This window comes from Triticum dicoccoides, chromosome 3B (assembly GCF_002162155.2).
Source record: "Triticum dicoccoides isolate Atlit2015 ecotype Zavitan chromosome 3B, WEW_v2.0, whole genome shotgun sequence".
Lineage (NCBI taxonomy): Eukaryota > Viridiplantae > Streptophyta > Magnoliopsida > Poales > Poaceae > Triticum > Triticum dicoccoides.
Window position 1 is genome coordinate 68,705,601 of NC_041385.1, and position 24,254 is coordinate 68,729,854.

At 45.4% G+C, this 24,254-nt stretch overlaps 2 protein-coding genes and 1 pseudogene across 2 annotated transcripts; all 3 read right to left on the minus strand.

Annotated features, from left to right (window-relative positions):
- Positions 1-2,973: 2,973 nt before the first annotated feature.
- Positions 2,974-6,738, minus strand: LOC119274762. Its single transcript, XM_037555489.1, has 2 exons — positions 4,958-6,738; positions 2,974-3,597 (listed from the first exon to the last, which is right to left on the minus strand). The coding sequence occupies exon 1, from the start codon at positions 6,668-6,670 to the stop codon at positions 5,513-5,515; it is 1,158 nt and encodes a 385-aa protein (XP_037411386.1). The 5' UTR covers positions 6,671-6,738; the 3' UTR covers positions 2,974-3,597; positions 4,958-5,512.
- A 1,253-nt stretch (positions 6,739-7,991) lies between these two features.
- Positions 7,992-12,267, minus strand: LOC119280810 (putative disease resistance protein RGA4). The gene is made up of 4 exons (XM_037561528.1): positions 12,169-12,267; positions 11,972-12,071; positions 8,500-11,598; positions 7,992-8,378 (listed from the first exon to the last, which is right to left on the minus strand). The coding sequence occupies exon 3, from the start codon at positions 11,468-11,470 to the stop codon at positions 8,504-8,506; it is 2,967 nt and encodes a 988-aa protein (XP_037417425.1). The 5' UTR covers positions 11,471-11,598; positions 11,972-12,071; positions 12,169-12,267; the 3' UTR covers positions 7,992-8,378; positions 8,500-8,503.
- Positions 12,268-16,490: 4,223 nt separating this feature from the next.
- On the minus strand, positions 16,491-22,833 carry LOC119274763 (annotated as a pseudogene).
- Positions 22,834-24,254: the final 1,421 nt, after the last annotated feature.

Genomic DNA, 24,254 nt, shown 5'->3' on the forward strand with positions numbered 1-24,254 from the left:
TGCTCCCCGGAGGCGGCCATCTCCTCGTCCTCCCCGAGCGCCAGCTCCTCGTCCGCGAGAGGGGTGGAGAAGAAAACGAGGCAGGGAGGCGGTCTAGGGTTTGGAAGGAGGCGGGAGGAATAGGAGAGGGACGGCGCGAGGTCGTGGATGGGTGCCCGGGCGAGCGGCGGCGGTGGCGGCGACTGGCGGCGGGGCAGGGAGGCGGTTAGGGAGGGTTCGGAGGGGGAGAGAGAGAGAGAGAGGCGGGGCGGGAGGGAGAGGAGAGGGAGCGGCGCGAGGGATGGGAGCGCAGAGTGCGGGGGAGAGGTGGCTAGGTCATCTCCTGGAGCGGACACAATTTATACGCTTAAGCGTGAAATGACGGAAATGCCCCCGGTAGGGCAGGCTATTTACGCGCGGTGGCACGAAACGGGAGTAACTATTCATTGCAATAGTGTCATCTCCAGATCCAGCGGCCCAGGTTCCTTCAGATCTCGATCCAACGCCCAGAATCGCATCAGGAGAACGAATCGGACGGCCAGAATCAGCTGAGCTTTGAGAGAGCTCGGGAAGGGTCTGGATCCTTATTTCTCGATACATCGCATCTCATACACTACATTGGTGGCATTTCTAACGCACACCCTCAAACTTTATGCAACCTTCTGGACCGTACTGTACGGACCACGAAAATTATTCAACATGGTTTTATATCGGTTCGTAGGTGGTCCGGGCAGGATTTCTCCTGCAAATCGAAGACAAAAGTGGAGAGATTTGCGGGTTTGAACCGATCCCAAACCCGCTTCTGATCGCCCTGACCCACCAAAAACTCTTCCTCCCTCCTGCGCATTTGTCAGCGCCGCTTCAGAGCGTCAGCGCCCGCATTCATGCCCGGCAAGAACGGACGCGACCGCTCACTGGCGCGAGCATTGAAGCGGCGCGTCGGTTGAGAGAGCGCCGCTTCCCGGTGCAGATGACCGCCGCGCATTCAAACGACACGACGGCCCACTGTCCATCCGTCTGTCGCCCGCGTTGATGGCACGCGGTGGCCGAGGCGTCTCCTCCGGCGCCACCCGTTCGTCCATCTGCCGCCCACTAGTGCTATATAGACCGATGCCCCGGCCATAACCAAAATCATCCCCCTCCGCACCACTTCCCGCCATGGATCCCTCCGCCGGCAAAGCTCTCTGGGACGAGCTAACGTTGGAGCAGAAGAAGGAGATGGACGCCATCGCTGCCGACTAGCAGGCTGGTAGGCAGCTGGAGGACGCCTCCAACGACGAGCCAACACCACTCTCCTCTTCCTCCACGACACCCTCCTCCTCCACTCCACCCTCATCGGCGCATTGCACCATGTGTCCATCGGAGAGGCCTGTGCCCATTATATGGACATGGTACGGGAGGAGCGGGAGGAGCAGTTCTAGGAGGCGCAGGTCGACGCCAACCACAACCACAGCGTCCTCCAGGAGCATCTGCAAGGCGGAGGAGCAGGTCGCCGTCGTAGGGTGGTCATGCCGGACGCGGACCTTGCGCAGTAGGAGACGTTGCTCGAGTCCTGTCGCTCCTCCCGCGATATCCGCCTCGCTCGCTGGCGGTACCGGCAGTGGGTGGCAGCCGCCTGCAAGGAGTGCGACGACGAGGCGGGCGAGGCGTTGTTCGGTGAGACCGACAAGGAGGACATCACCGAGGCCGCGCCCCAGCGCCACGACCACGAAGATGCCGACACGTCTGCGGGTGCTGCCGGCAGCAAAGAAGAGTAGTGCACAGTAGGTTGCCGTCGCTCATGTCCCAGGACGGCCACGGCTCCTCCCCTCCCATCGACGCCAAGCTTGGTAGGCTGAGCATCTTCGGCCAATTAGTTGCTTGGCGGTGATGTGGAGACAGAAAACTTCACTTCCCAAGCCTCCGAAGATGGAGGTTGCGGAGGCAGAGCTGGAGAGCGCCGAGGCGAAGCTGGAAAAGGCGAAGCTTCAGTTCTCTTGGTTCATGGTCAGACAGGGGGAACAGGCATCGGCGACCATTTAGACCTAGCCAGACGAACTCCGCTTAGTTGATGTAAATGTAATGAAATTCGTCATGTATAGATGAAATCCATCAAGTTTAAATGAAATCTGGTCGTGTTTATATGAAATCCGGTCGTGTTTGATCAAATTACGTCCGGTTAGTCTGAGTCGTTGTCAAAATGTATGCGGCTAGCGTTAGATGGCGGCCGCCCGCATCCGTGTCCATGCCCTCTATCCACGGACGGATGCGGGAGGAAATTCACAGGTTGTCATTGGAGATGTCCTAATACAAGAAGTTTTTGCAAGCTAAAATAACTTGCAAAAACTTATATTGTAAGGCAGAGAAAGTAGTGTATGCATTTCTGCCAAGACTCGAGATCGAATTATTTAGACCTTTGCCAAATGTTTCTTTATTCCTTTATATTTACCATAGGTGATACATCAGTTAAATCAATATTATGATTAGTAGCATTCATCCTTGAAAATTTATCTTTTTTATTATCTACATGCTTGAGGATGAGCATGCATTAAGCTTGGGAGGCCGATACATCTCAAACGTATCAACATTTTAGTATGATTTCTGTTATAGTGCTATCAATTATAAACACTCTTTGCATTTTTTAAATTTTATTGGATTAAGATATTAATCTAGTGCCTAGTGTCAGTTTTTATTTATAGGTGTCTTTGTATTTTCAAGAAAATACCTAAAGAAAGTCCAAGGAGGTCTGGGGGCGCCTACAGGCTGTGGGCCCCTGGCTAGCCTCTCGTGCCCCCATGGCTTTTACCACATTTGCACCTTCAATTCATGGAGTATTTCCGTCACGGCTACATCGTGTTTCCGAGGCAATCTTTGTTTTCAGCCATAATTTGGAAATCTGTCGGAGGTCGAATTCATTTTCATCACTACCAACCTCAATTATCGCGCCTCAAGATGAGTTGTGAGACAGGTGGGAACCAAAAAGCATAAAAAGATGCAGCTCCATGCTCAATGAGACTCAACACTACTACTGCTAGTACCAAATACATAGCTCCATGTGTAAAAATATACTCTTTGTGTAGATGATGTTCAGGCAATTCCTCCCTCCCCTGTACATGCAGAAGTTGTCGACACTTAGGAATGCATGCATCAGACTTATCAAGGGGGTGTTTGGTTCAAAAGTCCTAGGACTTTTTCTAGTCCCAGGGACTAATCAAAAAAGACTCTCTAGTAGAGTCTTTTTCTAGTCCCTGTAGAAAAAGTCCCACCCGTTTGGTTCCTAGGGACTTTTTCTAATCTCTGGGACTAAAAAGTCCCTGAACCAAACACCCCCTAACTAGCCGAAAACACACACTCCAGCTCCTCACCGGACTCTGCAACCAGTTACCATGCTGCTGATCAACAAACTTTTCATAAGCTCCAGGCCTATGTTCCAAGAGAACAAAATATGATTGCAGATGCTCTAGCCAAGGCTGCGTCCATCCAGTTAAACAAGCGCTCGGTATTCTTTTAAGATATAACACCACCAGCTCTGAATCGATCTGTACAAGACTCCCAACTTTTGCTCCAGGCCTTGCAGAGCACTATGTAGGGTCCAGGCGACATACAAACAGATCCAGCAGCTCACATGATCTTGAATACCTGGAAAAAGAATGTGGCATGTGTTTACGCTCTGAATCATATGTACCAGTGCGTCTTCTTTAACAAGAACAGGCTGATAGAGATATTTTCACACCTAGGAAATTATCAAGGAAAATAAGAGTACTTCATACGAAACAATAATTTGTCCAATGGTATTTTTAAGGGCCAAGAAGCAATCATCTAATCATGGTGCACAAGAAAAGTTACTTTAATTAGCATCTAATTGCTATGTAAAACATCATCTATACACAACCATTAGTTTGCTTGGACTACAAAAGTTGTACATGGTTGGCTGGTGTTGCCATTGGAGCAGCATGTCCATCAGTCAGAAGTTTTCAAGCAAAATTACCTAACTACTGTGTATTCTATGTGGAGTAACAATGCAGAATATAGACAAAGCCAAGTCAGAGAACGTTTTCGAGTCCCAGAATTCAAGATAATCTCTAGAGTATATAAGCCATCACAGAAAGCGAACATGTGGATGTGTAGCCCAGATAACATAACTATAAAGTTGAATATTTTAGCAAGGGTGGACAAAGGAAAACCATGAACAAAAAATTAGAGTGTATGCAATGAAGATCTAAAAAAGGATAGTTCCTTCATGAGTGGTATGTTTCCAAGATTAACATGCACAGGCCTTTATAAACTCTCTAGGAAATCCTAAATGGATGCAAATCTCCTTGATGTCAAGAGGAAGGGATGAGAGCTGTAAGAGGCAGAATAGGCTATTGTCAGATCCTGCAAGCACTAACCAAACAGTAGGTAAATAGATGTTTTAATGAACTAAACAAACAACACAACATACACATTTCTATTCTTGCATTGACATACATCCATGTGTCAGTAAATAGTACTCCCTCTATTCCTAAATGTAGTGCGCATAGAATTTCCTAGGAGTCAAACATTGTTTAGTTTGACCAAGTTTAGTGAGAAAAGCATCAACCAAAATAATACCGAACAAATATAATATAAATATATGCTTAATGATGCATCTAATGATATTTACTTAATATTGTAGATGTAGATATTTGTCATCTATAAATGTAGTCAAAGTAGGGAGAGTTTGACTTTTGGACTTTCCTATGCGCACTACATTTAGGAATAGAGGGAGTATAAAATGTTGCCATCGGTCCGGTCTGGACCATTGTCTCAGTAAATAGTATAAAATGCTAAAGCATACACTTCATAAAGACATTAGATTCTCACTAAATGGGGAGCGGCATTTTGAGCCAACGTCCTACATAAATTTTACTACCTCTGTTCAAAAAGTTGCTCAGAAAAGACTATTTACCTAAATAAGATCCTCCAATTATCCACTATGAATTGCAAAAACATGAATAGAACATTAGGAGTTCATTACCCACAATGAAGGAGACCTTGCCTTGGCTCATCGGGGCTGTGTGGATGCCGCCAGTACCAGCCTTGCCAAATCAGGGCTCGCCAAAAAATTAGTGCACTATTTTGCCGTGTGGATTCGCCAACAACCTGACGCTAGAACTGAACGAGCAACCAAAACTTTGGCGCATAACCAAAAACTCTGCTACCAACCAAAGGCCAACAAGCCAGTCAATACCCAAATATTTTTGGTAAGGCTGTTGCTGGCTGTGATGCAAACAGGCCCATTGTCTCAAACTCTCAATGCACCAGAACTGAAATTTTAATTTGCATTGCAGAATGGCTTCATCTCACACTTTCTTAGTTCCAATACATCTGTTTAAAATCATTAACGCGGACAAAAAAGTTCATAACGAAGCCATGGTTTCTTCTCAACTGAATGATGGCACTACATATCAGGATTCAAGAAACAAATATCAGTTTCATCACACGTTAGCAACGACTAGCCCAGGATATCTAGCAGACATACATCAACTGACCACCAGCACACAGTTACGAATTTTCATAACCCGTTCATGGCTCATGTGAATCTGAAATTAGTCGGCATTTCCCCTTTGCAAGCGGCATCGTAGTCTTTTGTGAGGTGCGGCGCAGCTTCCTTATGAGGGCATATGAACTTCTCCATGAATACCTTCTCTGCCAGCATGACTGCATTATAGTAGTCTCGGTCATGATCAAGCAATCCATTTTCCTTAAGAAACTTTACAACATAGTACCGGGGTTTGATCCGGCCCTCCAGGCTGTACAAGAGCAATGCCGGCCGATGAGCGATGTATGCCGGTTCCAACCCCGCCTCATAGATTAGGAACTCTGACTTGCTCTGCAGCATCTGGTTAGAACTTAGCAGCACAAATGGAAACTTGGACACAACAATGCGGACCTCAGCATCTGACCACCTAAACGTCGCCTTCAAGTGATCCACTTTGGCGGCGATCTTCCCCTCGCTGAGGCGTCCAACAGCGTGCAATGCGTGTCTGAACATCCTACAGCCACGAGGCACACCTATACCTTCGGCAAGTGCCACCACTTCCCGGACGCGCTCCAAGTTGGAGGCGAGCAGACATGGTTGAGCGATGCACAACTTGGCAATGTCGGAGTCGCCTAGCCCGCACTCCTGCAGGAAAGCGACATTGGGCTTGACCACCGTCTCGAGGTTGGCCGAGAGAAGGCATAAGCCACGGCTGACAGCACGGAGGAGGTTCTCGAAGGAGCCGAATAAGCGCAGGTAGTACTGCACTTTGGAGACGATGGACATACGGCGGAATCTGTGGCGGGAGAGCGAGACGAGGCGCGCGATCTCGGAGCGTGACAGGCCGAAGCCGGTGAGCCCCGCGACGACGGGGGCCAGGGTCCTCTCCACGCTGGCGCAGAGGAACGGCGGGTCCTTGGCGAGGACGGACGCGACGTCGGCGCCGGAGAGGCCGGGGCCGGCGAGAAAGGCGAGGACAGCGTCGGGATTGGCGGGGGACTTGAGGTGGGAGAGCTTGGCGGAGGCCTCGAGTGCCTGGGGCCGGGCGAGGCCGCAGGTGTCGACGAGGTAGTCCTCTACGGCGAAGCTGGTAGGGTTCGGGGAGATGGCGGGCGCTGCGGCGGAGATGAGGCGGCGGAGCTGGGAGGCGAGAGAGCGGGGTGGAGAAGAGAGGAGCTGAGTGAGGACGCGGCACCGGAGCCGGAGCATGGCGGCGGCGGGGGCGGCGGCGGCGGCGAGGGGATGGGGAAACGAGCGGCGGCGGCGGTGAGCGAGACTTTTTCTTTGTGAGCGTAGTGGGCCTTTTTCTATCCGGAGGGTAGTGGGCCTTGAAGCCTTGTCACTCCAAAAAATGGAACCCTTGCCGTCTCATGGGCCGGTTGGTTAGCGCCCATTCAACTGGACTTCAAAAAAAAGAAACTGGACTAAAAAAAGAAAGAGCCCATTCAACTTGTACCCCTAAAAAAAAACTAGTCAACTTGTACCCCTCAAAAAAATCTACTCCCTCCGTTCCTAAATATTTGTCTTTCTAGAGTTTTCAAATGGACCACATACGGATATATATAGACATATTTTAGAGTGTAGATTCACTCATTTTGCTCCGTATGTTGTCATTTGTTGAAATATCTAGAAAGACAATTATTTAGGAACGGAGGGAGTAGTCAACTTGTCATGGCACTTTATATACAGCTCACGTACCTCAAACTCAAAGTGGGAGGCGAACCAACCTGTGGTTGGATGGTTAGAGGGACTGTGGTATCCCCAGCCCATCATGATTCAAGTCCTAGTGCTTCCTGGATTTATTTCAGGATTTCTAGCGATGCGCATTCAGTGGGAGGAGACGTTCCTCTCGACGACGTGGTGCCTACGATGACTTCGTAAGTTTCAAGATGATATGCCGACTCAGTCTTTTGGAGATGCAGGTGCTCATAGGGGTGAGTGTATGCGCGTGTTTATGAGCGCTTGCGTCTGTACTGTGTTAAAAAAAACTCAAAGTGGGAATACAAGAATATATTGGAGAATCAACAATAGGCACACCACTATCATTATTCACTCAATCGAAAATATAATGAAATTAGAATGCAACCTTGTTTTTTCTCTGTAGGTGGCCCAACAGGGTGCTTGTCTGAACTCTGAACCCTTCACGAAAAGCAACAGATAGAAAGCAACAACTCTTCAGTCCAGCATTCAACAACAGAAACAAACCTCCCATTGTCCGACTCCGATCAAAGGGCTCCGTTGCGCTTCAAGATAGGTGAAGGATGAGCAGCTGGTCCTGCAAATATCATGTCGGTGATTCTCATCTAATCTTTTAAGCATCTGCATCACTGAGAAAAATATCTTCAGGGTTACCGACTTACCTTCATCTAATCTTTATGTGGCACTCTTGTGCTGTATGAGGAGTAAATGGTTTCACGTCGGTTGGTAAGAATGAAAAGAATTTTCAGTACTTTTCCAACAAAAACAAGTGAATTTTCATAAAAGGGCTGAAACCCAGAATTGTTTACAGCATTGTGAGGATTAAGGGGGCAAGTGGGCAACAGTAGATGGAACACCAACATACATGCAAACAGAGAGAAAGACCAAGGACAGCGGCGACGCTCAAGCCGCAGGGTGCGCAGCCGCCTTCGTGCCTCGAGGGCGCGAAGCCAAACGCCAATGTGGCAGCGCTGATCCACCTTGCACCTCCCACGCCACAACGGCGTGTCATCCTGGCAACACTTGAGGACGTGGGGTAGGGAAGGAGAGAGGCCACAGAACACAGCAGCATTCCTATGTTTCCACAGGTGCCTGCAGCAAAGCAGCACCAAGCCGGAGGGAGAAGCATCGCCGACGGTGGTAGAGACGTCAAGTAGGTGGAGCTCCCGCACAGACGCATCGATGACAGCCAGCCTAGCAGCGGTGACTGACCGTCTTCCTGAGAAGCACAAACCGAAATATTAACAGTAGCAAGCTTTAAATCAGAAGCATTTTCAGCATTTAAAGAGCAGATGCAACAGAAATAGATTAACTTTTTCTAAGCTATTTTGCTCCCTCACCTGCCTAATTGTAGAGAGATTCATCCGGGAAGATATTCCGGCCATCTGCGCCAACCGTAGCAACATGGACTAGGACGCCTTGTTCTTCCGAGAGGCACTTCCTGAACTCTTGCTCGTGCGGGCAGTCGACCATGTACAAGCGCCTCAATGAGCATAGGTTCTTTGCCTGATCCAGTGCTGGGCAGTCCTGCGCAAGCAAGTCCTGGAGCTTACAGAGATTGGAGATTGTCTTCAAACATGTGTTGTTCCTCACTTTGAGCCACACGGCTGCGGGAAGGTCGACGACTTCTTTCAGCTTGTGAGCACCTTCAATGTGGATTCTCTTCAAGTTAACAATCTTGGACATGTCTTGAGGGAGAGCTCTCAGTTTTGGGCAATCAAGAAGCAACAGACGCTTAAGGCAAGGCATCAGAGAGATATGATGAGCGCTATCGCTGGGATTCCCAGTTTTGAGGGACCAACTTCTCAAACTGAACATGCCAATGACCTGAAGCACTTCAAGCTTTGGGAAAAAGGCTGCTGGAATTCTGACTCCTTTTCCCAGGAGTTCTTCGCCAATGGACTCTATGGCATCTGCACCTTTAATCTTAAGAAATTGCAGTTGTGGCATCTGACCTGCAGGTGGAAGCTCTGAACATGATATGCACTCATCGAGGTGCATCTGACGCAAACTAGGCATGTTAAGCTCCGGTTTCGATCGTAGCCATTCTGGGAACATAGTGCCTGGGAACCCAACAAGAAAAATGTATTCTAGGCTTGGCGACGGGATGAGCATATCGTAGACTTGCTGAATTTTCTGAACCTTGTCGTGCGCATAGCAAGTTCTATCATGAGTATCTCTGTTCATTGTGCAGCGTAGTCCCAGTTCTTTAAGATTACGACTGTTCTTCAGTACAAGTTCGCCCCCTGGCATCGCTTCCTCTAGCTTACTAACCCAGAGACGTTGGATATTGGGGAGGCATCGCAATTCATCCAATCTGAATCCAGTCCCGCTCTCAAAGACTCCTCTTAGGTTGTACAGCTGCTGAAACTTTGCGATCCCTTTAGGAACATGATCAATTGAAGTCTGCTCTAGGTGCAAAAAACTTATCTTGGACAATCTCATCAGACCAGCTGGCAGGCTATCCAATTGATGGCAACCAAGCAAAGAAAGGTATTCAAGGCTGATGAGACTTCCTATGGATTCAGGAAGTTTGTTAATCTCTGTATAGCTCAGATCTAGCAACCTCAATAGCACCAAATTTCCAACCGAGTCTGGTATGTCCTTGGTGCTTGTTCCACGGAGAACCAAGACACGGATATGCTCAAGCTTTCTGAAAATATCCATGTGCATTGATTTGAAATTCTTGTTATTAAAAAGTAGGAGGCTCCTCAAGCACTTGTGCTCTTCCAGATTGGGTATTTCTTCTACAGCATGACTGATACCTAAGCGGCGGAGATTCGACATAGCATCGATTCTGTCCACATTCATGCACAGGGAGTGATCCTTTGTCAAATATTGTCCAAGTGACCTCAATAGATCATGCATCGTAGACACAGCCTTGTCTACATACTCTGGTACAGGTTGAAGAAGATTCCTCCGAACTAGCTCAAGGTAATACTCTTCAGCAATTTCATGTATTGAGAATCCATGCTCTTTCCTCACTAAACCTTCAGCAACCCACCAGTAAGCTACAGAATCACGATGGATTTCAAAATTAGGAGGCAGCAACGCACACCAGAGAAAGCACTCCTTAAGTTGAGGGGGTAAGTTGCTGTAACTTAAATACAGGGGGCCTCCAAGTTCTTTGGGGAGTCCATGAATGGACCATTTGCTATCTCGGATACTCTTCCATTCCGCAGTTGTTCTTTTGGTAGATAGCACACCTGCAACAACCTTGATGGCTAGAGGAAGACCGTCACATTTCTTTACAATTTCATACCCAACATTCTCGAATTCACTTATTTGCTCGTGCGGCTGGAGGGACTTCTTCAGAAGCAGCTCTAAACCATCATGATAATTCATTGTGTTTACTTGGTGAGTATATGTTGCATGCATTTCTGCCAATACATCCAGGTTTCTTGTGGTGACAATGACATGGAAATTCAAGGCTCTCCTGAAAGGCGATAGAAGAAGATCAATCCAGACATCAGATTTCCACACATCATCCAGCACAAGAAGAACACTCTTTCCATTGATAGAGTCCACTAGAAGTGGTAGAAGCTCGGTCTTGGTCTCTAATTGATCACACTTTTCTCCTGCCATTCGTATTGCCTGCTTTATCAACCCGGTCTCTGTGTAGCTCTGCGAAATGCACAACCATATACGGACTTGGAATTTCTCCCTTACCAATGGCTCATTGTAAATCTTCTGAGCTAATGTTGTCTTACCAATGCCTCCCATCCCTTGAATCCCAAAAACACTTGACCTATTCTCACGACAGCCACTGACAATCATTTGTACCATGTCCTCAACTGCCTGTTTGATTTCTGTTCCAACAACCTCTAGTTCATCTACAGGAGATGTCTGCTTTCTATCCACAATTGTTACTTGGAACTGTTGACGTGTGGTTCTGTCCAAGTTGAACATCTCTGTGTTCATTTTAATCTCATCAAGCTTTTCATTTATGTCCTTAATTCTTCTAGCCACCCTGTGATCAAATGGAAGCTTTCCAAAACAAGAGACCATGGACTGATTGCAACATACTGATCTAGGTGTCAGCAAAAGCTTTTCTGAATGAACCATAACAAGATCGATGATGACATCAACATCAAACATTACATTGCTCATGTTCTTCCACCATGCCTCTATCCGTTTATCTTCCATGGCCAGAGCTTCAGCATCCTCCCGAATGGCGCTAAAATGTTCCAGATTATTCTTTAGCCTCCTGATATCCTTCTTCACACTTAATGTCATCACAACCTCATTCTCGATAACCTGACCCAGCTTTGTCAAGAGTTTGAACGTGAGGGCATCCAAAATTGTGCCCATATTACCCAAACATATGAAATCTGACTAAGATGCAAGTATGCCTGCTTAATGTTTGCGGGCCTTGTTATGGTGTGTGAGCCTGCTCTCAGTTGTTCCTCACAAGTTAATCGTCAGCACGATGCATTTCTCTGCACAAGTCAGTAACAGTTCATTTCATGAAAACCAGCTCAAGAAGCTCCTAAAGATATTAACTCTTAGAAGCAAAAACACTGGGAATTTCTATAGTTTTTCCAGAACAAAATACCATCAGCATTCCAAACAGAGGCTCTGTAATCTACTCCCTCTGTCCCATAATGTAAGACGTTTTTTGACTTTAGTATAGTGTCAAAAAAACGTCTTACATCATGGGACGGCGGGAGTACATCTTTAGGTGTTTCTAAATCGATAACAAATAAGAGAATAAATTTGCAGAGGTCAGGTCGTGATCTGACAGCCCAACACCTGGAGCATCCAAACTAGAGCTTGGAACGACAGGGAACAAAGCAAAAGTAAAGGTTGTACCTTTATACTCTGCCTGACAGATGAACGAAGGAGCTGGGTAGGAGGTGGCGGAACGGTCTACGACAGTGGCCGAAGCACGATGAGGCTAGCAAGGGGGCATCTGGATCAATGAACAATCAATGGTTATCTCAAGCCTGGACCATGTAAGAAGCCAGATGTGCAACTCCGGCACAGAGGGAGAGAAGAAGATGGCATACCTCATACCTCACTGGGGGGTCTGTTCTCGCTGCGAAGTGGAAGGGGAATCTTGTGTCTAGCTTGCCTCGTTGGAAGCTTGCTCACACCTCAAGGTTGCTTCATTTACTTGGAAGGTGGGAAAATAAGACCAGTCAATTTGGTTGTCATCAAGACTGACTCAAGACCAGTCAATTTGGTTGTCATCAAGACTGACTCATGGCCACCTAATCAAACGCGCCTTTCTTGTAATCAAACACCACTTTTGCGACATTTTCCTCCCACCTTCCTCGCTGTAAATTATCGCTACTTTTATATAGCAAAGAAAAAGGACAATCTGCAGATTTGCCAGTATAAAATATGACCAATGTAAGGAGCCCCTTTTTCTTGACTCCATCCTGCTTTCAGACCTGTAAGTTGGAAGCTCTTTCTGCCTACGAGGCTACGACAACCGGCTACAGGAACCGTACGAGTCAACTCGGAGAAAACATCTCATAGCAATACACGCATGATTCCCCGGGCATTTCATCAAACAGTTCATATGCATCCACACACTTATTGTTGCAATAGTGCCAAATCTCCAAGAATATTTCAGCCAAGGAGTATCCAATCATTTTAGTTACTCTATATAATTGCTCCTCGGCCAGTCAATGTTAGACGATGGAAACAGACAGTTGAGGCTTACTGCAGCCTGTTGTTGCAGGAGAAGGTGCTTACGTGGTTGGTTGAAGCAGCAGCCACCGGCGGCAGACGAACGACGCGGAGCTCGCTCTTTTTCGCGGTGCCCGCGACGCTCAAGGTCTCGGTCGGTGCGGTACACGTAGGCTACGCCGTCGAGGGGCAGGGCACCGCCGGCAGACCCGTCGTGCGCCATCTCCCAGCCCTCCCCTTCTCCTGCTGGTGCACGGAGGCGGAGGAGGGTGTGGGATCCGACAATAGCTTAGGCGGCGAGCACGGGGAGGAGGGTGTGGAGCCGTCGCTGTGTCAGGACCCTGCCTGAAGAGAAGGACGATCAGCTGCAGGCTCATGACTGAAGAACTCGACACTGAAGCGAGAGGTGCCACTTAAAGTTCAGTTGACGAACGGCGAAGGTGGAAGCGGACGAGCAAGTCAACGGCCCGGATTGAGTTCACTTGCTTTTTTGCTGTCAATTGTTGTCGTAGTGTAAGAGAAAGATGACATGGAAATGCAATTAAGCAAGTGAACTCAATCCGCGCCGTTGACTTGCTCGTCCGCGTCGACAATGTGTGGCCCGACGCTGACGAAGGGCCTATGAGAGTTTTTGTCTCACATCTGTTGTTTCTCTTCAGATCTTGAAAGTTAATGTGTCTTTTAAGGAGAGCTATTGGTTGATAATTGGTGTAGCGGCTTCGACATATTCTTTCAGGTCGTTTTGTAGCATGATTCAATTTTTCCAACCTCTGATCTGGTGGTGATGGATTATAGGTGATGCGTCATCGCTTTATAGACCTCGTCTCAAAGGGCGAGTGACTATTATGGTCTTCAAAGAATAGTATGACAAGGGTGTTTGCATGTGTCCATTTTCTTTACTGTTAGTTTGATGTAATTTTCAATCTATGTTCGATGGAGTACTATGATTTTTGATGTAATTTTACTTTTTTACTGGTCGTTTTATGTCCGCTTGTCTATCTGTTGTATTATGTTTTATTTTCCTTAATATTAATCAGATCTAAGATGCCATTTGGATGTCTTTATTTAAAATATTATTTTTGTTAAAGCACATCTAGATGTGTCCAAAGTATTGCACATCTAAATTATATATTATTGATTTTACACGGAGATTCATGCAGATATTATCTATTATCTATTATCTTTTCTTTTCTAATTTGATTGAGTCACTCAGATGTGCAATAACCAGGGCACATATGCCCTAGACAGGCCCTTAGAATATATTCTAATACCACATTAGAATACAATATCATACCACGTTAAACGAGAAAACAAATAAAAGTAAATAGTAGCTACAACTTTATATTAAGATTCAGCTAATAAATAAATGAAATGATAATATGATACCAGTGTATCCTACTATGGATCAGAAGGTACGATGACGATATAGACGGGTATCATGTACATGATACAACATTAGTTTACGTTACTACCTATTGGTTTTACACATTTTAAAAGAAAAATAGCAATTGCAGGAGGTTTTTCACCTAAAAAGTATTTTCTAAAAGATAGTGATTACATAGTACAGATGAGCGGCAAGCCGTAAGGAAAGATAATCGTGGTTACATTGCAATTGCAATATGTATCAACCATAGCGTTGTAAGCTTGGAGCGGAGGTCATATTTTTGGTTGTAATACGCGGAGAGATGGAGCTAGGAATCAATGGAAGGGCTTATCTTTTATATCTACATAACTAGTCTCCACTAACATATTTCTATCAATATGCAAGCATGCCATCTCATCATTTAACATGAATAGAAAAAGACCCACCTCAACATGCAACTATGCATATTAAAAATCCACTTCAACATGCAAACACGTGTGCATGTAAAATTCCATTCTATTATGCTATTTACATTTAATTCTTATATACTTTCAAAAACTATTATTTCAAATATTGATGTTTCATATAACCAAAACCTCTTTGAAATCCACTTCAACATGCGAACATGCATGCATGTAAAATTTCATTCTATTATGCTATTTACATTTAATCTTATATACTTTCAGAAACTATTATTTCAAATATTGATGTTTCATATAAACAAAACCTCATTGAAATATTGCAAAATTTTCCCACCACAACGTGCGGAGCATCATCTAGTTTTTAAAGTGTCTTCTATCATTGAAAGTTTCTAATATAAATTCAGAGTCATATTCATAAAAAAAAATAAGCGTCCAATTTAGAGAATTCATGATAGGCGAACTTCGAGAGAAGTCAAAACCACCTAATACGATGTAGTTACTTAGCACATCGTGTTTGAATTTAGTGTTACTTATTAAGAAATTGCTGATAGGTGAGACCAGGCATGCTCAGGAACCCGCCACATTGCGGGCCAATACAACTAGCCGCGACTTACTATTATATGGTCACAGGTTAGCCGTGGGTTACAACAATAGTGGCGGGCTTTAGTGGTGCCCGACACTCCACAATTATGTTGGTATTTTGGTTTTCTGTCTTTTTATATTTTAGTGTATTATGTTTTTATGATCATGGTATTGTATGAAAATGGTCTGAACTTTATAGATTTCATTATTTGCTATGCTTTAGACATTTTAGTTAATAAATTTATATTTAAATAAATAAAATTCAAATTTGAACTATAAATACGTTTAAAATTTTCTAATACTGGAAAAAAGATCCTAATAAGCTAGTTAGCATATATTTAGGTCTTATGAAACAAAACTCTGGTACTTTCAAATATGTATATGTGAAACTTCAAATACACATACTTAATTATGTAAAATTATTTTTGAATTTTCAGAAAATAATAATGTTGTCTAAAACCTATGAAACTTGCATATATGACCTAATAAATACATACTCAAGAACTTTAACAACACATTTCACCAAAATTTAGGCCTTTTTTAATGTAAGTCTAGATTTGATTCATGTCCATTAAATAAATAGAAATGCATTACGCAGAACAACGTCGCTGGAGGAGCCTCGCCGGAAGTGCGATACGAAAGACACTGCTAGCCTGTTTTGTAGTAGTAGTTTACTTGTTTCTATGAAACATTAGAATGCACATCTTCTTTATAATCAATATCTAGCTCATTTTCTATTCCGTATGAGCCAAATTTCCAATATTTCGTGTGTAAACACGAAGATCATCATGATATGCGCGAAACTGAGACAAACATCCCTAGAAAAGAGGTTTTCTCTGATACAAAAGTGTTATTTATAGAAATATTGAAGGATTATAGTATTTTTTTCCTTATGTTAGTCATTTGATTTATACGATTGAATCATGTAGGAATTTTTACCAAGGGGTTATTTAGACTATATTTCAAAATAAAACTTCTATCACATGAACCTCTTGGAAGAACTTTTAAAATGTAGTGCAAGCGAATCTTGAGAAAAAAAATTCTAGAAGGTTCAATCCAAAAAAACAGACAAACAATGTAAAATTTGTTTTTCTTTAGAATTCAAATCCACTAAAATTCATACAACTTCTTTTTGAATCGAAGAGGTCTAAGTAGCTACAAAATCAAAATAATACCAGTAGTATTTTGGATCATGATAAATTTTCACTCCAAAGATAATAACCACAAGTCCCGAACAAAATTCAGACGAGTGCCTGCCCAAAAACAAGAATTAAAAAGGTGCAGCTCCATGCTTAAGCAAACAGGTTAAGCAGACATCTATCCAACTTTCCATGACATTTTATACTCACGTTCCTCAAAGTAACAGTACAAAAAACATGCGAGAACCAACCATATTTACACCATTATTATTACTCGATCAATCCAGAAACCAATGAACCAAAAGAATTAAAAAAAACAATGAAATTGTCCTTCAGAGCACAACTTGCTATGGTAATAACAGTGCAGCAATGACAGTTGGCTATAATCTGCTTCAAGTTTGTCATGCCGTTTTTGCTCTCAACCACACCAAAAGGAAAAAGGTAGAAAAAGCAACAACATTACACTCCAGCATTTGACAAACAGATACCTCCCATTGCCCTGCTCCGATCAAAGAGCTCCATTGCGCTTCAACAAAATCTTCGAGTATTTTCAGCTAACCATCATGTCTTCATTATGCCCTGCTCTTGTACCGTAAGCATGTGAGAAGAGCAACATGTTGAAGGTCACTTTGGTTGGTAATAATGAAATGAATTTCAGAATAATAAAGCAGTAGAAACAGAGCAAGTTTTTCTTAGTTATTTCACTGACCTGTCTAGTTATAGAGAGTTTCATCTGGGAAGATATTACGCCCATCTGCTGCAACATGGACTAGGATGCCTTGTTCTTCTACTGCGAGACAATTCCTGAACTCTTGGGCGTGTTGGCAGTCAATCATGTACACCCTATTCAGTGCGTACAGGTTCTCTGCCTGATCCAGCGTTGGGCAGTCCTGTGCAAACAGGTCCTGCAGCTTACAAAGATTAGAAATCCTCCTTAAGCACGCGTTGTTCTTCACCTTGAGCCACACAACAGCGGGAAGATTGACAACTTCATGAAGCTTGTGAGCACCTTCAATGTGGATTCTCTTCAAATTGACAATCATGTACATGTCTTGAGGCAGAGCTCTCAGTTTGGGGCAATCAAGAAGCAGCACACGCTTAAGGCAAGGCATCAGAGAGAACTGCTGAGAGTTGTCCTCCATGTCATCGCACATATTTCTTATGTACAGTGACCATTTTTCCAAATTACACATGCCAATGATGTGAAGCAGTTCAAGTTTTGGGAAGAAAGCCGCTGCACTTCTCACACCTTTCCCCAGGAGTTCTGTGCCAATAGTTACAACTGTATCTGCTCCTTTAATCTGAAGAACTAGCAATTCTGGCATCTGACCTGCTGGTGGAAGCTCTGAACATGATATGCAGTCATTGAGGTGCATATGACACAAACTTGGCATATTAAGCTCTGGTTCTGAGCATAGCCATTCTGGGAGCCTTACGCCCGGGAACCCATCAAGATAAATATATACTAGGCTTGGTGATGGAATAAGCATGTCATAGACTTGCTGGATTCTCTCAACCACACCAGTCTGGTAACGAGTTCTCTCTTTAGTACTGGCCATTGTGCAACCCAGTCTCAGTTCCCTTAGATTATGACTGTTCTTCAGAACAAGTTCACCCACTGGTGCCGCTTTCTCTAGCTTCTGGACCCACAGACGGTGGATATTGGGGAGGCATCGCAATTCGTCTAATCTGAATCCAGTCCCACTCTCGAAAACTCCTTTTAGGGTATAGAGCTGTTGAAACTTTGCAATTCCTTTTGGAACATGATTAACTGCAGTCTGCTCTAGCTGCAAAAAACTTATATTGGACAGTCTCATGAGACCAGCTGGCAGGCTATCTAATTGATTGCAACCAAGCAAAGAGAGGTATTCGAGGCTGATGAGCCTTCCCGTGGACTCCGGAAGTTTGTTAACCTCGGTATAGCTCAGATCTAGCAACCACAACAACACCAAGTTTCCCACTGAGTCTGGTATGTCCTTGATGCCTGTCCCACTGAGAACCAAGACACGGATTTTTTTTTTTTTTGAGAAAACGCAAAAAGGCTTTTGCGTTTCATTATATTGAAAAGAGAGAGATAGTTTGTTACATCCTCCTAGGAGGCACCATTACAGGCGAGAAACACAAAATAACTTCAGTGGACATCCCAGGTCTGTGGGAGGATGACACGCAGGCCTCGAGCACCCGCGGTCGCCCAGAGCGCAGCTTCTTCTTTGATCTTTGCAACCAAGACGCTAGTCGAAGGGGTGGCTGCATTGAAGACACAATCGTTGCGATGCTTCCAGGTCATCCAAGGGATCAGCAGCGTCGCGGATGTAAGTCCTTTGTGCATCAGCTTGGGTCATCCAAGACACGGATATGCTCAAGCTTTCTGAAAATATCTTTGCGAATTGACTTGAAATTCTTGTTATTAAAAAGTAGGAGGCTCCTCAAGCACTTGTGTTCTCCTAGAGGGGGGATTTCTTCTATAGCATGGCTGATACCTAAGCGGCGCAGATTCGGCATGGAATTTTTACTTTCCGCATTCATGAATAGGGAGTGATCCTTTGTCAGATATTGCCCAAGTGACCTCAATAAATCATGCATCGTTGACTCACCTTTATCTACAAAAAAAGGTATCGGTTGCAGAAGATTCCTCCTGATTAGCTCAAGGTAATACTCTTCCGCAATTTCATGTATTGAGTGGTCATGCTCTTTCCTCACAAAACCTTCGGCAACCCACCAGTAAGCAACATCATCACGACCTATTGCAAAATTAGGAGGCAACAAAGCACACCAGAGAAAGCACTGCTTGAGTTGAGGGGGTAAGTTGCTGTAACTTAAATACAGGGGACCTCCAAGTTCTTTGGGGAGTCCATGAATGGACCATTTACTATCTCGGATGCTCTTCCATTCGGCAACTGTTCTTCTGGTGGATAGGACACCAGCAACAACCTTGATGGCAAGAGGAAGACCATCACATTTCTTTACAATGTCATAGCCAACATTCTTGAATTCACATATTTGCTCGGATGATTGAAAGGACTTCTTCATAAGCAGTTCTAAGCCATCACTGTAATTCATTTTGTTTACTCGGTGGATATATGTTGCATGCATTTCTGACAAAACATACAGGTCTCTTGTGGTCACAAGGATCTGGAAGTTCGAAGCTCTCATGAAAGGTGATAGAAGAAGATCAATCCAGACATCAGACTTCCACACATCATCCAGCACAAGAAAAACACTCTTTCCTTTGATAGTGTCCACTAAAAGTGGTAGAAGCTCGGTCTTGGTCTCTAGCTGATCACACTTTTCTCCAGCCATTCGTATTGCCTGCTTTATCAACCCGGTCTCTGTGTAGCTCTGCGAAATGCACAGCCATATATGAACTTGGAATTTCTCTCTTATCATCTGATGATTATATATCTTCTGAGCTAACGTTGTCTTACCGATGCCTCCCATTCCTTGAATCCCCAGAACACTTGTATTATTCTCATGGCAGCCACTGACAATTATTTGTACCATGTCATCAACCGATTGCTTGATCTCTCTTCAACAACCTCTAGTTCATCTATAGGAGATGTCTGATTTCTGTCCACACTTGTTACCTGGAACTGTTGATGAAGGGATCTATCCAAGCTGAACATCTCTGTGTTCATTTTAATCTCATCAAGCTTTTCATTTATGTCCTTAATTCTTCTAGCCACCTTGTTATCAAATAAAATATTTTCAAAACAAGAGACCATAGGCTGATTGAAACAGAGCGATCTTGCTGGCAGCAAATTTTTTTGTGAATGAACCATAACAAGGTCTATGATGACATCAACATCAAACATAACATCACTCATGTTCTTCCACCACGCCTCTATGCGTCTATCTTCCATGGCCAGAGCTTCCGCATCCTCGCGAACTGCGCTGAAGTGTTCCAGATTTTTCTTCAGCCTTTTGATGTCCTTTTTCACGCTTAGTGTCATCACAACCTCATCTTCAATAAGCCGACCCAGCCTTGTCAAAAATTTCGAAGTGAGAGCATCCAAAACTGTGCCCATGGTGCCCAAACCAGTGGTTTCTGACTTTGATGCAAGTGTGCCTGCTTTGATGTTTTGCGGGCCTTGTGCTGTGTAAGTTCTACCCTCCTCCGTTCATCACAGGATTATTGTCCAAACAATGCTCTTCTCTGCATAAGTCAGTGATAATTTATGTCAGCACAACATGCTCAAGAACCCCCCCCCCCCAGTGAAGACATAAATTCATACGAGAAAAACAATGGGCAATACTCTAGTTCTTTTTGTAGAATAAATAAGGCTCGTCACATTTCAAAAAATATCCTTTATAATCGACAAAGTGAAACTTGTGTGGCAGATTTTCTAAATCAATAACGAATAACATATCAAATTTTGAGAAATCAGGATCTTGAAAGAAGCAACACAGAAGTTTGCAGTGACAGAAAATGAAGGTAAACTTAAGATTGTACCTTTCTCCTCTATTGACAGATGAACAAAGGAGCACAGCATATGATGGCGGCCCTTCCTAGGATTTTGTGGTTGAAGCCACGATCAGTTGTGGTCTTGTGGAGACATCTGAATAAATAAATGGTGAATGGTTGCCCCAAGCCAGGACCATAAAAGAGGCCATATGTACAATTCAAGCACGGGGGATAAAAGAAGCAGTCATACCACAGTATAGAGGAGCAGCTTTGACCCTGCTCCAGAAGGAGAATCTCCTGCCTAGCTGAGATCTTGCTTGGCTGCACACGCTAGCTTCTTGGCTGCCTGCTCCCACCTCATGGCTGCTTCATTTATATGGAAGGTGGGAAGACCAGCCGGTCAGTCTCTTGTCAAGCTTGTCTTAGGACCGATCCGTCCCTGTCATAGCCACAATCAAACATATCTTTGTTTCATTTTCCATCCCACCGTCCCACTTGCAAGGTGAAGACCTTTTCAGTATCTATCCTTTTCTTGATTTTATTGAGATTCCATATCTGCAAGTTTGAAGCTCTTTCTCTGATCCATACGCCAGAGACTTCAACCAGGAGCAAATATGTTGCAAAAAATTTACACATGTTTACTTGGACATTTCAGCAAACAATTCATAAGCAAAGCCATAGAAAGCGTGGAACCCAGATATAGTACTGCATTTTTAATGAAAGAAGATCATACCTTTCGATTGTAACAACAAGATGTGAGAAGGAGCAGAGGAAAAGGCGGCAGCGCAGTGGTGGTCTCTTGCTGGGATGAACAACCAAAGGATTCTTGCAAGTCAGGAGCCCAGGACGATGTAGCATATGAAATTCAGGGTAAGAAAGAAGATCCGGCCTCGGTGTAGACAAGCGGCGGCGGTGGCCCTGCTCCAGCTGGGAAATGGTAGAGGGGGTCTGTTGCTTAGGTGAGATCAAATAGCTCTTGCTGGTTGGTTGCTCATCAGAACGTCAAATGCAGAACCGGTCACCTAATCAATTTCTTATAATATTTGCACCGGTTTCGTTTAATACGAAATTAGCCAGGAAAGGACAATCATTGCTGCACTTGAAGTCGTTCGGTCCGTTTATTTTATTCAGCCATAATATAGTATGGTTGTCCTCATCTACTTGCACTGGCAAGGCCTCAGTTTAGGTGTAGAATCATTATATAGCAAGTGCCAACTTGGCTTGTCACCTGCAAGGTTCCAAGATTTTGATTAGGATAATGACTTTTTAACGCAGCAAACACGTAGCCGCGGGTGAGATTATGAAACGCACCTGAGCATTTCGTCGAACAGCTCGCATGCATCCACTGAGTTGTTGTCCCAAGCAAATATTCAACGGAATGCTGGCATCCAACCATTTCCGTTCCTGCTCTCCTTGTGTCTCACGAGTCACCGAAGCAATCAGGGAGCCAATCAGAGTTAGTCATAAGAAAACAGAACGATGGAAGTTATAGGAGTATGCTAGAAGGGGTTTACAGTCAGCAACCACCGGGGCGGTGGGCAAGCAAGCCGGCGAGACCGGTCAAGGATTGGAAATTGCGATGTGCGATCATATCATATAGCAAGTGCCAACTTGGCTTGGCTTCCTACGATACGAAGCTGCAAGATTTTGATTAGCACAGCGAATTTCGTTTAAACCAAGAAACAGAGGAGCAGCTAGCTAGTGAGATTAGGAAGCGCAAGTGAGCATTTCGTCGAACAGCTCGTATGCATCCGCTCATTTGTTCTCCCAAACATTTGTATTCAGTGGAATGCTAGAAGGGGCTTATACATACAGTGTTAAAGCGGCAACCACCAGTCGGTGGGCAAGCCGGCCGGCGAGCGGCGACACCGACCAAGGAGGGGGTTCAGCCGCTTAAACACCCACAATCACATGGCGGTTGGTCCTTCTCCCATGAACCGGACGCAGAACGAACGAGCAGAGCAGAACAGCTGGCCCGGAACAATGAGCCAGGCAGCCAGCAAGTCTGAGGCAGCGACCTGCTCGTACTAGATCGGGGTGACGCGGCACGAGCAGATGGGAGGCGGCGATAGCAGTTTGGAGCTGGCCAGCCGGGGACCGGGGATGCCGACGCCGACAACCCACCACGGCGAGGTTTAACCCTGCCAAAAAAATTGCGTTGATTAACTAAACTTGACCAATAACCCTGCCACCGCAATATATTATATACTTTCTTGGAGAAACAGTAAAAACTTCTGCCATGTAGGAGTAGAACGCGTGTGACATGAAACGCTACCGCTATACAAAGTTCTTGCGGATGGCTATATCGTTAGTGAATCAAAATCTTCTTATTATTTTGGCTTAAACGACGGAGTTTCTTACGGTTGACTTTTGTTTCTTGCTCAAGGAGGATCAAAAGTTTAAGCTTAGAGAGGTTGATGAGTGATATTTCGGTTACGGACGCACGGAAGAGTTGTGGTTGGAGAAGATTAAGGAGGAGAGGTCCCACCAGCGAAAATCAAGGGGGGGTTGATTGGCGAGAGAGCAGTCCGTGAAGCCAGTCCGTACTAGAATGCCGTAAGTGTAGCATTTTTGTTTTTGAACTCATCCCACCATTGGTTAAACCGGATAATTCTGAAATATTTATGAGGATTACTTTGATATTATCATTAATGACTAATGAATATAAGAAATTGTGAAATCCTTTGTTTAATATGTTTATGTAGAAAAAAAGACAAGTCTTTTTGTTTTCGAGAAGTAATAGGAGCAGGACCGCCTCTCGCGTCGCCCCCATCACGGGCGACACGGGAGGTCTCAGCCGGTGCCGGTGGTCGGCGCCGAGCAAATTTAAAGCCCATGTGTGCAATGGCGGCGGTGGTGGGCCTCTCCTCCCTCCCCCAGATCCGCGGATGGCACGGGCATCCAGACCCGCGGGGTACAACCCTACTGACGGCGCGACGATTCCCGGCGATGGCGGGCTTGAGGTGGTGCACGGGCGCCTAGATCCATGGGGTGTGGGTCTTCCGGCAACGTGGCGGCTTCCGGCGGCGGCAGGCTAGGGCGACGGGTCTCGTCGGTCCGGTCATCGCAGAGGAATCTGGAACTGGGGTGGCGACCTCGGTAGGCATGGCGACGGCGCCCTCGGCTGGCGGCGCTCGTGGGTGGTGGATGGACGACGTCTTGACCGCATGGTCGGCGAATTGCCGGTGGTCCTTCTCCTCGTAGCACTTGGTGGCTTGCGATCCCGGTCATCGGCCTCGGTGCGTTCGCGGGGGCTGGTTGAGTTGACATCGGATCGGAGGAAACTCTGGATGACTCGCTCATCCCGGCGGTGGCGACAACCAAGGTCGCCGTTCTCCTCCTTGCAAGCGCCGTCGAGGTCCCTGCCCTCCACCCTGACCCCATGCCCGGGTAAGACCAAAATCTCCTCAGATTGGGCGGCGGCACTACGTGTCGTGCCCTTCTTGGAGGCGCCGCCTGCTCGGTTAGAGGAACGGTAGGCGAAGGGGATGGGCCCAGTGGCAGCAGGTGATGTTTCCGAAGGAGGAGCGGCGTGGCATCTGGCACGTTG